The sequence below is a fragment of the Anolis carolinensis genome, chromosome 2, assembly GCF_035594765.1.
Source record: "Anolis carolinensis isolate JA03-04 chromosome 2, rAnoCar3.1.pri, whole genome shotgun sequence".
Lineage (NCBI taxonomy): Eukaryota > Metazoa > Chordata > Lepidosauria > Squamata > Dactyloidae > Anolis > Anolis carolinensis.
In genome coordinates, this window is record NC_085842.1 from 259,482,559 (window position 1) to 259,500,471 (window position 17,913).

General features: G+C 37.3%; 1 protein-coding gene across 1 annotated transcript in view; it reads left to right on the top strand.

Annotated features, from left to right (window-relative positions):
- Positions 1 to 10,833, top strand: part of fbn2 (fibrillin 2) — a 154,739-nt gene extending 143,906 nt beyond the window's left edge. Inside the window, exons 59-65 of the mRNA XM_062972128.1 lie at positions 271 to 393; positions 1,618 to 1,734; positions 2,381 to 2,509; positions 3,375 to 3,494; positions 4,966 to 5,197; positions 7,200 to 7,365; positions 8,904 to 10,833. Of these exons, the coding sequence (XP_062828198.1) occupies positions 271 to 393; positions 1,618 to 1,734; positions 2,381 to 2,509; positions 3,375 to 3,494; positions 4,966 to 5,197; positions 7,200 to 7,365; positions 8,904 to 9,269 (1,253 nt within the window). The 3' untranslated portion in view covers positions 9,270 to 10,833. The remainder of the gene's footprint in view (positions 1 to 270; positions 394 to 1,617; positions 1,735 to 2,380; positions 2,510 to 3,374; positions 3,495 to 4,965; positions 5,198 to 7,199; positions 7,366 to 8,903) is intronic.
- Positions 10,834 to 17,913: the final 7,080 nt, after the last annotated feature.

Consider the following 17,913-nt stretch of genomic DNA (forward strand, 5'->3'; position numbering starts at 1 on the left):
TATGCAAATATGAAGTCTCCTGCAGTAGTATATAATTGTACACATACAGAGGTTCCCTGATGCTTTCTTCCAAATGTGCAAGGATGGCCCATATATAATTCCTCTTGTTCTACATATAGGACTCCAGATGTAAGAGACAATATCAGGTTTAATACTGATATATGTGTAGAAATTTATCGTCCTATTTTTTTTGTGTATGTTTCAATATGATAATGTTGAACTCTCATTAAAGAAATTGGATTATTGATGCATCTTTATTATCCTAAACAGACCTTGATGAATGTTCACAGTCTCCCAAACCATGCAACTTTATCTGCAAGAACACAGAAGGAAGCTACCAGTGTTCATGCCCACGTGGCTATATGCTCCAAGAGGATGGAAAGACTTGTAGAGGTAAGAGTAGCCTGACAGATAACGGCGATGATGATGATAATTACTCGTTTATTGTTTCTTCTTTAACACAGGTACTAAGAAAATTATGAGAAACTGATATGGGCTGGAAATACATTCCCTACATTGCTACACTTGATTTAAAATAATTTTGGTTAGTTTACACGCAAAAATGGGGTAGGGTGTATAGAATCGTAGTGTAATATAGTCATTTCTCCACATTTCTGGTTTTGACTTTTGTGGATTTGATTATTCTTGAATTTAAATTCAAATGTTCTCTTTAGGGATTTCTAGGTCCTCCAGTGCCAACTTTCTTCATTCTTGCAGAAGGACCTAGAGATTTGTAGAGAGAACACATCTCTGGGTCCTCCAATGCAATTCCTTAGTCAACTTCCAGCAGATGTTGATCACAGAGTTGTGCAAAAGACTTGGAAATTTCTGGGGTAAAAAATTAACAATGTCTTTATTTGCAGTTTTTCACTTTCATGGAAGTCCTGTTCCCCTAATCCCAGTGGTTGTGGAGGACTGAATGTACTTCGTTCAGCTTTATAGATCCAGCTGTATTTTGCAAGGACTTTATATGCTTCTCTTCTGAGTACAGGAAGGGAAGAGACTCCTGGGAGCCAAGAGACTGAGGCCCCTTCTACACTGCCATATAATATAGATTATCAAAGCAGATAATCCACATTAACTGCTTTGAACTGGACTATATGAGTCTACACTGCCATATAATCCTATTCAAAGAAGATAATCTGGATTGTATATGACAATGTAGAAGAGGCCTGATTCAAAACAGCTCAGCATATCTAGCACTTGGCATATCAGACATGGGTCTTCCTTGGACACTAAGGATTACATAGATATAAAGTAAAAGGTAAAGGTTTCCCTCTGACGTTAAGTCCAGTCGTGTCCAACTCTGAGGGTTGGTGCTCATCTCCGTTTCTAAGCCGAAGAGCTGGCGGTTGTCCATATACACCTCCAAGGTCATGTGGAGTGCATGATTGCATGGAGCGCCGTTACATAGTTATAAGATTATGCTTATAATTCATCCCATTTTTGAACTGAATATTTCAGAGAGGATTTGGACTTTGATGTCTGCATTAGAAATGATCTATTGGTAAATTGTTTTGCATTTGTGTGTTTTTAAAGCGTTTCATTTTTTAAAAAAAATAGTATTTCATTTAAAAGAAATCACTGCATTTACTCATTATGTCTTTCTATTTTTAGATCTGGATGAATGTCAGACTAAGCAGCATAACTGCCAATTCCTTTGTGTCAATACTCTGGGAGGATTCACATGTAAATGTCCACCAGGTTTCACACAACATCATACAGCTTGCATTGGTAAGATCAACTAAAACAATTAGTTTTCACTGATTAAAAATAAAACATGCAAAGCAGTATTTGAACAAGCTATCTGAGGTATATAGCAGTAATGTTAAAATGTGATGTGTGTTCAGATATTTGTTAAAAAAAATCTTTGTAATGCTTCATAGAAGTTCCAAAAATGTAGAGAAGTGAAAGTGTCAGAAGAAATCAAAGCATCTACTTTTGACTGATTTTGTAAATTGCTGGATATTACACAGTAAATACAACCACATGGAGATAAAAGAACAAAGCATTACTAAAATCTAACTTAATATTCCAGTTTATCAAAAACAGATTATGCGGGGGGGGGGGGGGGTGTCCATAGATGCATGCAATTATATAACTTTCTTTGACCTTTAATATATCTTGCTAACTGAAATCACTTTCATGTGAAATAAATGCTTTCATTTTCAGAAGGGAACCTATCTTATATCTGGTTCTAGCGCTATACATGCAGACAGTTCCCACAGTTCTGCTACATTTTGAATTCATACCAAGAGAATTTCCATATGTGTGCAGCTGTAAAAACATATAAAACATTTAGATCTCAAAACTGTAATATATTATGCTCTCTGTGGAGATTTTGCTGTAATTTATACAAAATTGTGTGTGTTTTTTGAAGATAACAATGAATGTGGATCACAGGCTTTGCTTTGTGGGTCCAAAGGAATTTGCCAGAATACTCCTGGAAGTTTTTCCTGTGAATGCCAGAGAGGTTTCTCTCTAGATTCAACTGGATTAAACTGTGAAGGTAAAATATTCACATGATCAATTATTTGTACAACAGTTTTTTTCCTGAAATGTCATATCATATCCATAAAGCAACATTTATGTAATATTATATATCAAACTTATTCCGTGATACATATTAAATTTTAATGCCCTAGTTTAAAGAGTTAGTTTTGCCTAATGCTACTTTTAATTTAAGATAATCTGTAGTATAGTGTATGAATTAACTTCTTGTACTATAGTAGCTCTACTATCTGTGTGAATAGCAATTTTAAAATGTATACAAAAATTAATACAAAGGATGAAACACTGCTGATGCACTATGATAGGAACTGCCATTTTTCCAGGATCATGCAGCAGTGGCAAGTGGAGACAGTGTCAAGCAAGATAATGAAAACCAACTACTAGTTTCTATAAATAAATTACTATTAAGATCAGGAGTCCTATGCAAATCCCATTGTATTCAGTGGAACTTGCTCTTGCTATTAAGTGCTGCCAAATCAGCTGTGAAGTACAGTGACACTGTGAATGAGAAGCCTCCAAGACACTTTGCCATCAACAGCACTGCTCTGGTCCTACAAAGTCGAGGCTGTGGCTTCTTTAATTCAGCCTCTCCAACCTCCTCCTTTTCTGTTTGCTCCCATTTTACCAACAGATATTTCTAATTAATTGTATTATCTTATTATATGACCTAACCATGATAGCCTCAGTTTGGACATTTTAACTTCTAGGGAGAATTCAGGCTTGATTTGTTCTAGGAAATCATTCTGGCAATTCATGATGTCCCCAGAACTTTCTTCCAACACCATATTTAAGTGAGTTGACTCTCATCCTGATTGTTTTCTTTTCTGTCCAGCTTTCTTATAAAGCATTCTATTTGTTTACAGATGTGGATGAGTGTGAAGGAAACCACAGATGTCAACATGGCTGCCAAAATATTCTTGGTGGCTACAGATGTGGCTGCCCACAAGGATATGTACAACATTATCAGTGGAATCAATGTGTGGGTAAGAAGGTGGCTTTTCAATTTGACAATTCCCAAATTAAAATGAATACATTTTAAATCCTATTTTTCTGTTGACTTGGATCTCAGATGCCCCATAACAGGATTAGAAACTCTACCTGACACTGTAAGAACATAGAATATCAAAATAGTGTCAAATAGTTATAATGTTAAAATACAATTAAACAGTTTTTAAAACACAGCAAGAAAAAGTAGAAATCTTCTTAGCAGCTTGCTGGGGGAGGGCTAATAAAGCTTCTCTTGGAAAGGGAGTTTAACAGCACTAAGAAGCCCTCTCTCATGACAATCATCATCATCACCATCATCGGTTAGGCAAAATCATGGAGATTATAGACATGGATAGACTAACACGAAGGTAACCGACTGGCAGCCATTGAAGGACTACATGAGTTTGCAAATATAAATCTAAAGAAGATGGAAATGAAAGGTCCCTGAAAATGTACTAAGCTAAAGGGAAAGACAATTTTAAAAAAAGATTATAAACAAAATTAAAAATATAAAATAACGCAAAAAAGAAGACTGGAAGACAAAAAAAAATTCCCCTCCCGTTTTTCCCCTATGTATTCACACCTTCCCCTTTTCTCATCCCTTTTTTTCACCTTTTTTCACTTTATTCCCTATCTTCCCTTTCCTAAACCAACACCCCCTTTCCAACCTCCCCTATCTTTTAATTATATCTGGATCAGAAACTTTCAATAAATATTATTTTTAAAATATAATAATACTTTATTTATACCCTACTCCATTTCCCAACAAGGGACTCAAAGTGACTTCCAATAATAAAAAACATAATAGATACATAAAACAACTGGGTGACATAATGAATTAAAATAGGTCAAAGTTAACACAAAACAATGAACACATAAACAATTATTATATAAAACAATTTAAACAAGCTTTTAAAAATCTAAACCATTGCATTGATCAATATGAACCATATAGTCCATTTAGTGGTTAAGAACGACATTGCTAATTATTCCTATAAATGGAATGGCAAATACAGTCCTAGTTGCTGATCATCAACTGGGCTGTGGGAACAATAGTTTCCACAAATAAGATGCAGACCTGATGTTCACTAACTGGAGTTACAAGACTCCTTGCTGGTGGAATTTGTTCTGTATTACTGAACAAGGCAGCTCACATTCTGGTCAACATGTATATGTAAGTCCTAGGGAGACTTACAGCTCTGTATAATGGGTAGGAAAGTACCATAGGACATGGAATATTTTCTTCCTTTATTATAAGGAAGAATGTTGTATCATGATATATGTGTGTGTGTATGTATATGTGTGTGTGTGTGTGTGTGTATAACACTTTTCAGCTCTGTTCTTCATTAGCATACAAGGTATCAGAAATTACATTTGCAGTGTATCTTTCAGTACTGGAAACTCTTTTGACAAGTAGTCTCCTGATAAATTCAGTTCATTGCCTAACAATGTGGGTTTCTCCAACAGATGAAAATGAATGCTCAACTCCTAGTATTTGTGGCTCAGCTTCATGCTACAACACTCTTGGAAGCTACAAGTGTGCATGTCCGTCTGGATTTTCTTTTGACCAGTTCTCAAGTGCATGCCATGATGTTAATGAATGTTCATCCACTAAAAATCCTTGCAATTATGGCTGCTCAAACACAGAAGGTGGATATCTTTGTGGTTGTCCACCTGGATATTACAGAGTTGGACAAGGGTGAGTATATCTCTGGTTTTTGCAAGATAGTATTTAATAAACTGAATTACCAATGTAAGACTGAAGTGACCCAAAACACTCATACATCTTTGCATGAAGATCTTTATGTGATTGATTTCAGCAGAATGAAGTCTCCTTTCTAGTCTCCTTTCTCAAGTGGTGGCAATTCTAGGCTACCTTTACACAACCAGTGAAGAGAGCCAATTAGGTTATTTGTCACTAATGAATCGCTGTACAAAAACATTGCATCAACATCATTCCCAGCAATCCTCAACCTCAAAAACTCATTCTCACTAGGGATTTTTTTTTCAGTTTTGCTAGCTGCTTCCAAACTTAGCTAAGGGATTTTCTCTTTTCTTATCATGTTTACATTAGTCCCACCCTTGAAGGAATGTATTACACATTCCCAGTGTGTAGATGTCTTATTCACCTTCATATAACTGGCTGACCCTTGTACAAAGATTTAAAAGGAGGTCTCTCACTTCACTGCATAAAATTGAACATTCTGGCTGTACTTTCTCTAGTATACACAGAGCTCATGCATTCCTCAGTGAACAAGAGTGGATAAGAATTAAATCTTGTGGATTTAATTCAGCATAAGTTTCTCATAAAAGGAAGTTCATCAGCTAGAGATTTTTTTTCCCACTGGCTGAGTGGAGAAGAAAGCATATTCTCCAGTTCTTCTCTCCTCTTTTAGCCTTTTGTGTCAGTATTCCAGCAAAATACAATCCTTATCCTTGGGAAACTCTTCAGAAGAGTGGACCAGATGGCATTTGGGGAATTGGGGGCGGGGGGGCCTCTAGAGTGAGGTGAATTGACAAAAATGCCTCGCACACCTTTTCCTCCACAGAAGTGGAATTTTAATCATAGTCATTCCAGCCTGCTGATTAAAAATCTGGATCCAATTTACTTATTTACCTTATATTAGCCTGAAGCATATTAGTACTAACTAGAGTAGATACAGTGAATCAGTGGGATTTACCTACATGTGGATTCACAACTCTGCAATGGACTGAATGGGTCTTTTCTAGGTGTGAGTACAGAATGGCAGCTTTTCACTGTTATAAGCACTACACAAACAGCTAGCTTAACCCTGCAAATATGTACTGGGTGTTAGCCCCAAAATTAGTATTTCCTTTCTGCAAAGAGTGTTTGCTTATGTTCAAAATAATAACCACTTTTTAAGAATTAGCTGCCCTAGTTCTGGGATTTGCTTCAGAAATGCACTAAATATATGTGATGAAGTATATTAGCATAATATCAGTGTAATGTTTGTAGTGTCACTGGGTGTTTCTTATGGTATTTTGAGGTTAGGGTGCAAGCAAAAAAAAAAACCAATAATGGAACAGTGTGCGGCTGATAAAGAAAAGACAAATTTATTTCAAAAATCATTAGAATAATGATTAAAAACTTCAGCTGAAAACCTCACAATGGTTTTATGATTATATGGCCCTATGGCACAACCATATTGGAATTTGCATGCAGAGGTCTGGTCGCTGTCCTCCAGAAAGGATACAGCATAGCTAAAAGAGGTCACAAAGGGGAAAAGAATGACCAAGCAGCCGGAACAATCCTGCTATGAGGAGCTCTTTCTATTGCTTAGAAAAAAGATGAGTAAGGTGAAGCAAGGTTGAGGTGGTAAGTGTAATATGGTTCTCCACATGTTGCAAGGTTACAAACCCCAATCTTTCTCAGTATTGTCTATATAGACCAGGGTTGATGAGCCTTGTCACTCTAGCAGCATAGTCAATAGAGGGAAAGGCCATGTTTCCTGCCCCTCTGACTGAAAAATACTAAATTGTGCATTTTGTGCCAAAAGTGGATCAGAAAATGCTTTTCTTGCTCTCACCTAATACTGGAATCCAGGTTAATCCAATAAAACTAATGTTGATAGATTAAGATAGATTTTTTTAAAAATCAGTACTTTTTCACTGATTATTAGGAAGCTGAACTTTTACCACTTATACTCCCATTAACTCATATTACTATATTTGTTTAACAGGCATTGTGTCTCGGGTATGGGATTTAATAAAGGCCAGTATCTGCAGCTAGATGGAGATGAAGAAAATGCTTTGTCTCCTGAAGCATGTTATGAGTGCAAAATTAATGGCTACACCAAAAAAGACAGCAGGAGGAAAAGAAGTCTCAATCAAACTGAGCCTGATAAGGTAAGCAAATGCAGTATCACTTCTTCCCAAAACAAGCCCTCAAGTTTTTATCTGTGAAGGATGTCCTCCCCATCCCCGGTAACTTCATTCAGTCAGTCTTGTTTACTGGGGAACATAAAGGCAAATGCCTACTTTAACTTTCTTACAGAGCCCCTGATGCCGCAATGGGTTAAACCCTTGTGCTGGCAGGACTGCTGACTGAAAGGTTGGCAGATCAAATCAAATGTTAATGGCCACTTGCCATCAGGCAAGCTGACACTCTGGACCAGTTCACCTCTGTGTAAAGTTTGAAACATCTGGAAGACCAAAGTTTGGGAAACCTTCACTCAGAGCAAAATACCAAACCCAGACTACCATGTTTCCCCTAAAATAAGACCTCCCCAAAGAATAAGACCTAGCAGGGGTTTGGGGGGATTGCCAAATATAAGGCCTCCCCTGAAAGTAAGACCTAGCAACTAAGGCTGCAGCAGAGTTCCATTGGGAAGCATGGCTGCAGGGCTAAAGCAGCACTCCTCATACACACACCGGAGGGAGGGAGGGAGAGAAAGTGCTTGCTGGCCTGGCCTTGCCTGTCCCCCAGCCTCCGTGGCTGCTGCTGCGCTGCCGTTTCTTCCTTCCGTCTCCGTCCTGGCCATGCTTCCTTCGCCCCCAAGGCTTCTGATTGGCTCATTATTATATCCCATTATTATATTATCATATTAATATATTTTATATCATTATATTATATTTTTCTATTATTATTATAATATCATTATATTATTATTCTAGTATTATTCTATTATATTTTCATATTATTATATTATTATTCTGTTATTATTATATTCCATTTTATATTATCCTATTATTATATTATTATGCTATTCTGTTATTATATCCCATTATTATATTATCCTATTAATACCATATTATTATCATATTCTGTTATTTTTATATCCTATTATTATATTATCTCATTAATATATTGTATATCATTATATTATTATTATATTATCATATTATTATTATAGTATATTATATTATTCATCATTCATGACTACATTGAAACTAGAATAGAGAGAAATCAGCGTGGAAACCTTGTGAAACCTAAACTGCAAGAGGTACCATAGATTGTTGTACATGTAAATAATAGTAATAACAAGAAATTCTTGATAGGATTCATAGTTTGTCTGGTTATGCTGGTTTGTGATGACAACTACTTTACAGTATATAATAAATGTTCATTTTGTTGTTATAAATGTGAGCTCTTCTTCATGGAAAAATAAGACATCCCCTGAAAATAAGACCTAGTGCATCTTTGGGAGCAAAAATTAATATAAGACCCTGTCTTATTTTCGGGGAAACAGGGTAATACTGTCTAACCAACTTTCACCATTGCCCAATACAAATCCATGACATCACAAAGACTATAATCATATCTGTCCTTAGATCACCCCCTAATTCAGGGGGAGACTATAGAAGCCCATTTTAAAATTGTATTGGGGAGGTGTAAAGTTTCTTTATGTCATTTGGGCCATCAATGTTTCTTTCTGGTTCAACAGGTTAGTTTGGAAAGTTTGGGCATTGACCTCCCGCTGAAGATGAGGTTCAATATATCTGAGCTTGGCAATAAGGAACACATCTTAGACCTCATGCCTGCAATACAGCCGCTCACAAACCACGTTCGCTATGTTGTCTCTTTTGGTAATCACAACAGCATATTCCGGATACACCAGAGAGATGGCTTCAGTTATCTACAGGTTGCTAAGAAAAAGGCAATGGCTGGCATTTACACACTGGAAATTATTAGCATTCCTCTCTACAAAAAGAAAGAGCTAAAGAAACTGGAAGAAAGCAATGAGGACAACTACCTCCTAGGAGAGCTTGGAGAAGCTCTTAAAATGAGGCTCTGGATTGAACTCTACTAAAACTTCCATCACTTAGTTCTACTTTATGAATGACTTGCTTCAATTTGTGTGCTTATACATCCAATCTTTCTTTTGCTTTTTAAAAAACTTTAAATGAGTCAATGACTTTTTTCAGAAGACCAAAAACTGCAAAGGATAACGACCTCTGTATCCTTCCATCCTGTCCAAGACTGCAGACTGGCCCTTTGACTTACCACGGGCAAACTTTTGACTACCAATGCCAATCATGGTTACTGTATCTTCTGCATAACCTCGACTTAAAGTTTTTAAAATGGTGCTCTAAGAGGTCAGCGTATGGCACTAAATGGCACAAAATGTGAGTTACTTTTTCCTGTTAGCAATCTAGCATGTTGGGTATTTTGCTATAGTTCCTAAATTAAAAAATAGAGATTTTTATTTATTTTTAATGCAGTAATATATGAAGAAATTAGCAATCTATGTTAACAAAAAAGGGAAACACTTGTTTTTCTTTGAGATTTTATGAATTTGAACTATTACAGGTAAGAGGTTATTTCTTTTTTTTTAAGAAAGAAAAGAAACCAATAGATTCCCCTCTAAAAAAAGTTTCTTCTCACTATTGTGCCAGTCGTCCATATAGCAGGAAAGCAGTTTTTCAAAATGAGCACTGTAATACACTTCCAGAGGGCCAAACCATTCCTTTCCAAGCAGGGTATTTAAGTCATAGCATAAATAATTTCAGGAACTGTCAGAATCAGTACTAGCACTCATAAGCCATAAGGACTAGATTCCATAGCAGAAACTATTAACAATGGAAGAGGACGCACAACCACTGTAGCAAAATACCTGGACTGCTTATGGTACCATTAGCATGGCAGGCCAATCCGTACTGTATTTTTGTCAAATAACCTCAGTATTATCACACAACACCTCATTCTTCACAAATTGAAGGTGCTCTACATACGTGTACCACTGTAGGCAGCTGAACACAAAACTCACGTTCTTAGAAGGGGACGCCCGATGTCTTCTTCTCTTTGGTGCTGGCTTGGATTAATGCTGAAATGAACATGACTGAGCTATTTCGGGACTGCCTCATGTGCACAACTGGTCATGTTGCACAGGAAAAAAGGAAGAAAATGCATATTTGAAGACAATTAAGGTTTTTTTCATTAATACTGTAGTTATACACAATATGCCTCATTTTATCATAGCCTATTTTGTAAGAATTACTTTTGTACAATGAGTTGGCATTTAGTTTAGTATTTTTTTAAAAATGTTGTGCCAGTATGATTTAATAAGTTGTATGTCACCATGGTGCTCTTATTGACAGCTAGTACCTGTAACCAGTTAATGGCAGAGAGCCACACGTGTGATGGAATTGAAAGCACACCCGAATCTGGGTCTCCTCCCCAGACATTTACTGGTGCTGACCAAAGATTAGCAACATGTTACACTCACTGTTTGGATTCATATTTTGTATTTTCTTTATGAAAAAGAGAAAATATTATAAGCTACAATTTTGTTTTGGAGAAAAAACAGTATTGTTTCATAGGCCTTTGTACTAATACAGCACCACTTTTCCTGCAATAAAACTTATTTTCTGGTAGTCGTCTTAAGTTATTCAGCCATTTGAGAAATATGTGTATCAAGTGAAGGGAAAGAATGAAAGTGGTCAGATTTCTTTTACTGACACTTTCTAAGCCAGTGGTTCTCAACCTGTGGGTCCCCAGATGTATGGGCCTTCAACTCCCAGAAATCCTAACATCTGGTAAACTGGCTGGGATTTCTGGGAGTTTTAAGCCTGGGGACCCCCAGGTTGAGAACCACTGTTCTAAGCTAAGTTGGAAGCATATTGTTTTATTCCCCTCCAATTCTCATTCTTTTTAGGGAGTTTGTTTACTGGAGATATCTTTGTTTCTGTATACTCTTGAACCCTATGTTTAATAGTTCTGAATACTTACCGGTAAGTATCTCCAGGGACTGTATCTTTTCCCACCGCAAGCCCTGGCCTAACCCACAGAAAGCAGAAAACCTAAAGAACCAACACTTGAAAGCTGTGCATTTACTAATAGTCTGGCTATTTTTCTGCCCTCATGAGGGTACAGAAAGAAGAGATAGCATTTTATTATTCCACAAAGTTGTTTCTAGGGATTTTCTGCTCATGTAGACACCAGGTGCACCCAGATAGGAAAAACCAACTAGTGCTTTTCCTCATTGGCACCTGATAAAATTTATTCCAGAGACTACAGATTTAGATTCACACTAAGGGAGCTTTACTGAGTCAGTCAGTAAGAATTCAAAGTTCCCGTCTATGCCAAAATACTTCACATGGAGAACTAATAACCAGAACTGCAGTGCAGTGAAGTGATGGAATTAAAACAACATTGCTTTGCACATACAAACCACAACATCTAACAAACTGAGTCCTGCTGTGACTTTTTTAAGGGAAATAACGGTGTACATCTATTTAGCAGCAAACACAAGCAATTCCATTTTTAAAAGGCACAGCTGGTATCCTATCAGGATCTTAACATCTTTATAGTGGACTTGTATATGTGGGAATTAGAATTGGGCAGTTCTGTAATGACTGTATCTAGTAGAGGATTCCTGTTACATTCCTACATAGCAGAGCCAACAAAGTGCCCAGTGGCATTGCACACTGATGTGCAATGCCCACTAATCCCAGTGCACAACATTATACACCAGGCATTGGTATCCTGATATGCACTGGATACACTTGCCACATTTTTGCAATTCATTAGCCAGGTTTTCTTATTGCCTCTGCTACTTAGCTAAGTATGCATAGGGTATAACAAGGAAGAAATAATAGAGAAGGGAAAATGTGGCAGCACCTTTAAAAATAAGTGGTTTTTCTTATTACATGTGCTTTTGTGTGTTTAAACAAGTGTTTAACCCCACTTCTTTGGATTCAATAGTAAGTACTAGTAAAGCTTCAGGAAGTAACCATCTTTAAACAGTTGTGGAAATGGGATAGAATGTAAAAGGCTCCAGGCGATGCAGATCATGATCCTAAATTTTCAAAGGGTTGCATAAGGTGAAACATGTCTTTTAGATCTATACAGTGGTTATTGTTGATGTGTGACAGCCGTAACTCTACTTACCCAAATTCATTTCCCCAGAGTTCAAAACTCTTTCTGAAAAGACTCATTTTATTATATGTATAGATAGATAACCCACGCTTCCCCCAGGACAATTCATGGTTGGGGATTATCAGAGAAGCATCTGACTATATTCTCATAGCCAGATGAAGAATTTTTCATCTACTGAATTAGTGAAGCAAACAAATGCATTCTAGGCAGTTTTGAAAGATTCTGCCCTGGTTTGGAGCAAAAAAAGTCTTGGAAAAAATTAGCAATTTTGGAGGGACCTGGGTACTTTGAGGGGCCTCTTGGGTTCCCAAGAGCTGAAATGTGGCCCACACTTTGCCCATCCCTGAATTCGAGGCTACCAAACTATACTGATTGAAACCTGTAGAATTAATTCAAATAGGTTTAATTTGTGTCAATTTATATTTGTATGCTGAATTTTACAACATTGTATCAGTTTTCTAAATTAGGTAATTTGAATAAATTATTTCATAAATGTGTGGAAAATTACTGAAGAATAGTTCTAAAACAATTGGCAAAAGGGAGTTTCCACAGTCACTCTTATCCAGAGCTGTATACTTTACAGAGAAAGAGGGAAATTCTTTTTGTTCAAGGTCTTGGTAAAAATATTTACAGTTCATGGTTATTATGGGACTCAGGCCAAGGTTGTAGACTGTGATCCAAGCAGCTAAAAGCTTCCCAGTTTATGTTCAGTTTTCCCTTTGATAAATATTGGCTAAGTAGAGCTCTGTGTGTGTGTGTGTGTGTGTGCTTTCAAATTATTTCTCAGAAATGGTACCAGGACATATTAGGAATTAAACTTATAACCAGTTTGATGTTGTCTGCTCACACTAAGGGTGTTTTTGAATGGCATTGCTATGGACTGAACATGCAACTACCTCCATATGGTAATACTGTGTCCTTTCCAGTTTGTGGAGAGCACAAATATGTGGAGAAACAAAGGCCCCATTTACACTGACCATTTAATGCAGTTCAAAGCTAGCTTCAAAGTGTGGCAGAAATAAGCTTGAAAGAAAACCCTTAATACACGTCAGTGCTTTGTGGTTTGTGTAATCACCACCAGGACCTCAAACTGATTCCAGGATTTCCTATACAGACAGTCCCCAAGTTATGAACAAAATAGGTTCTGTAGGTTTGTTCTTAAATTGAATTTTTAAAGTGTAACTTCAGCCATACATATATACATATACATGTGTGTGTGTGTGTGTGTGTGTGTGCGCGCACACACACACACACACACGAATGAGAGAGATGGTTTGGGTAGCATAGGGATGGGTTAACACCCCTGTGGTGTTTGTTTTGCTGTCTGTGCCAAAGTTCTGAAGATTTCACATCACTTTCTGTCCCTAGTGGAATCTAAGACAATAGGAATGTCCTTTTGAGCCATTCAGAATCAGTCTAGATTCAACTGCTTTTTGGGGCATGCTATCTTAAGTGATCCCCTACCCACAAAGGGGGTCTAAATCCCTGCTAATCTAAACCCCACCAGGTAGTTATCTGGCCATGGCAATTAAACTACAGAGAGTTTCTCTATTCCCAGATTTCCATCATACCACCCTATACAAAATAAAATCCATATAGTACTAGCAGTATGACTAGATCCAGACATCATTTGGGGCAGACTCGCAGTTGACATGGCAATGATATTCTGAGCAACTCCCAACAAGGCAGTCTTGTGACTGTCCTGCACAAGTACTATAACACTCTATGTGTTGTTTCTGGCATGGGGTGCATTGGGGATGTATATTGGGAGTGTACACTTGGGGACCACCCCACCCTGCTTCAAACTGCATTATAGTATCTGTGTAGTCTGAACCACCTTCAGTGTAGATATTGAAACTGCCCACCAAAACAAACTAGGGAGATGTCCCCTATACCAACCCATCCCATCTAGCTTGGAAAGGGAGAATGTTGAAGAGCAAGGTGGGCAGTATGTCAAAAAGCCCTAATATGCCCTGGTTACCAAATAAACTCAATGTATATATTACAATAACATATATCCAAAAAACAGGACTGTTCCAATCACATAGAAGTAGAAACCAGCGGTTCTTCTCTTGAAGTTATAAAGTCAAGTGTTTCATGTGAGTAAATGTCCTGTTCTTTATTACGTATGAGTAGACTCCAGTTCTCATATAACTTGACTCAAACCTGCAACTGGTTTCCAAGCAGTGGATTTTGGTCTCCACAGTTTTAGGGGAACCCATTGTTCTTTTAGATATCCTGGTTACCTATAAACATGCAATCGGCGGTGAGGTGTATCATCAAATCAAGGGAAACTCCATAGATCCCACAACTTTGCCTCAAGACCCACCTGATTTCACCTACTGCTGCACTGATAACCCCAGTGAACACAAATTAATGAAATTAAGCTTTCCACCTACAGTTAGAGAATAGTGTCAATTGCTTTCATGTCTATTGATCCTTTGCCTCAAGAGATTGCCTATAAGAGTAATAGACTACAGATAAACACAACAAAATTATAATTAAAACTATATTAAAATAATGGAATTAAAACCTGTTTAAAAGCCCATCAAGAAAAAAGGCACCACCCATTAAAATCCCCTTTAAGTCCAATATTTGCCCTACTTGATTCTTATGGAATTCATTTCCATCGATACATGCAAAATACAGTAGAGTCTCACTTATCCAATGTTCTGGATTATCCAACGCATTTTTGTAGTCAATGTTTTCAATGCATTGTGATATTTTGGTGCTAAATTTGTAAATACAGTAATTACTACATAGCATTAATGTGTAATGAACTACTTTTTCTGTCAAATTTGTTGTATAACATGATGTTTTGGTGCATAATTTGTAAAATCATAACCTATTTTGATGTTTAATAGGCTTTTTCTTAATCTCTCCTTATTATCCAACATATTCACTTATCCAACGTTCTGCCGGCCCATTTATGTTGGATAAGTGAGACTCTACTGTATCAGGGCACAAGGTAAACATTTGGAATTATTGCCCATTAGAGTTGTCTGGCAGGAATTCTTTAAACAAACTAAGAATCTAATCATAATAATAATAATAAACTTAGGAAAGAAATATTTCCCTATCAGTTCATTTCCATGCCAGGAAAAACCTCATTTGCTAAATTTCTACTTAACTAATTGCTTTGATGACTGTAATTGAATTTATTCTGGATGAGCAAGAGTTGCATTTGCCAAGCCAATAAAATAAAAGAGATGGTAAGATAGGATGTCCATAATTAATTTTAATTTTTTTTCTATCTGAAGTCTCTTAATGCAGTTTGACCTAGTAAGGATATTATTTCAGTTTGAAGTAATGTGCTGGATTGTTTTCTAGTTATGGCCAACAGTATGGTAATTTAGTGCATGCACTTGCACAGATATTTATATGTAATTGCATGTTATGATTTGTAATTTAATTCATTTTAAGACAACAAGACATCAGAACTCAAATTGTAGCTGGACAGATGTTTAATAAAATGAGATCTATTTAAGTTTGCTGTAAGGAACTGATCTTTCTCATCTCTAATATTGTTCTCCTTTATACCCATTGGGCAAGTCACACTTGCTCTGCCTAAAAGGAAGGCAAAATCAAACTGCCACTGAACAAGCCTTGCAAAGAAAACATGATAGCTATAAGTTGGAAATGAATTGAAGGCACACAATATTTGTCTGTCTGGCCACAAGATGGCACTGGATGACTTTAAAATCAAATAGCTGGAGAATCATTGTGGTAGTGTAGTGACATCTGTCTTTGCAGCAGTATACAGAATAAACGAAAAGTAAAAGAAAAGGGAAGAAAACTATCTGTATATAAACAAATCAGAAGCCCGAATTAACAGACTTCTCTGTTATTTTGGAAAATATTTTGAGAAGACAATTGTTCATTTACATTCCTCTTTTTCTATCTTCGATACCTTGCTTAAAATGTGCAGTCATGGATGTCATGTTACCCAAGCATATCCAAGTTGCCTTATAAATATCACTTTTTGGAAGTCCCTATTTGTGAAAGTGTTTTCCATATCTTTGTTATACTTAAGATCAATCCGTTTCTAATAATTCTCCCTCCCACTTTTCTAATTCGGATTATTTATTTTTGGCTTGGAGATATTTATGTTCTTCTTCAGCAAGGTTGAGAATTGTACTCTCTACTCCTAGCAGACTTGACCAGCACAGCGAAGCATGTGCAAAAGCATATGCAGTCCCATGATTTACATCTACTGGCTGAAGAAAAAATAAAAATTGTACAAAGATTATCTGAGTTTATGGTTATCATTGTAGGCACCATCTTCCTTGATTCCTGTATGCCTTTTCTTTCTTTGAGCTTTTAGAGTTGAAACAAGGACAGAATGGAGAAGCCAATTGAGGGCATTGCTAGCAGCTGGATTGTTGAAACGGAAACAAACCCATGTTCAGGATATTGGTGAGATGAACTGAACCATTCCTTACCATCCCTTCCAGGTCTGTTCCCCGACTGTATTTTCACAAGTCTCCATTTCTCTTTTCCACCCGCAATTCAGCAGCACTAAATTAGTTTTATAGATATTTGGGACAGGCATGTAAAAATACAAAATTAGGAGTAGATTGGAAGGGCGTAGAGTCCACAGCTGTATCTTGCTTACTGTTGTAAGCAGGTGGAACAAGAATCCAAACACTCTATAATGAGATGAGCCTAGTCTCCTATAGATTTAAGTCTAAACCAGCATTATCACACACATATGGATGTATCGATCACTACCACCAATGCTTCCAGGACTTCTTCCTTACCTTTTATTTAGTGGCAAGGCAGGAGTCATAGCAACAAGGTCTTTCTCCTTCCATGTCAATCCTGGGCAATAAAGTAATGCCCAGGAACACAACTACTTCATTAAATAAGGCATATTATGTAGCTCAAATGTTACAGCCACTGGCCAACCAACCTCTGCTGGAAAGATCATCAGTTACTAGGATGGGAGCTCACATTTCATTATTTAACTATGAGAAACAATACTTAACACAGATGTCTTCAACATTTATTGAACTCTCCTGGAACACAGAGAAACAGGTGGCTTTTAAAAACAGAAATGTTATCTGAAATAGCATGAAGATTGTCCTGGCCTCTGAGAGGTCATACTGGAACCAACTCCTACTACAGCGTGTCCAGAACTGAAAGCAATCCTAGCCTTCCATTCCTCCCACAATTCCCATGGCCTTCCCAACATGCCTATTAAGGAGCAATACAGAAGGGGGGAGGAGAAATGGTCTGCTCCCTTCCACTTTGCAATTGCCTTCTCGCTCTGGCTAGCAGCTAGCATCACTCCAGGCAACTGACACATGCCATGTTGTGGTCACCAGGGTGTGTGTGTGACATATCCCATGTCCCCAAGCCACCCAAGCCAGGCAGTATGGGGTGGCCATGTAAACAATTCCACCTCAGAACTGGCCCAGTTGCTTAAACAAGCACAAAGTTATGGTTTGCTTCAGATTCTTGGGGAGAATTCAAAGCAACCCACAACTTTGATAAACAGTTCAAGGCTGTGTTAAAGGTGGCTTTGGCCTGTGTTAACCTGGATCAGCTCCATGCATCAAATAACCACTACAGGA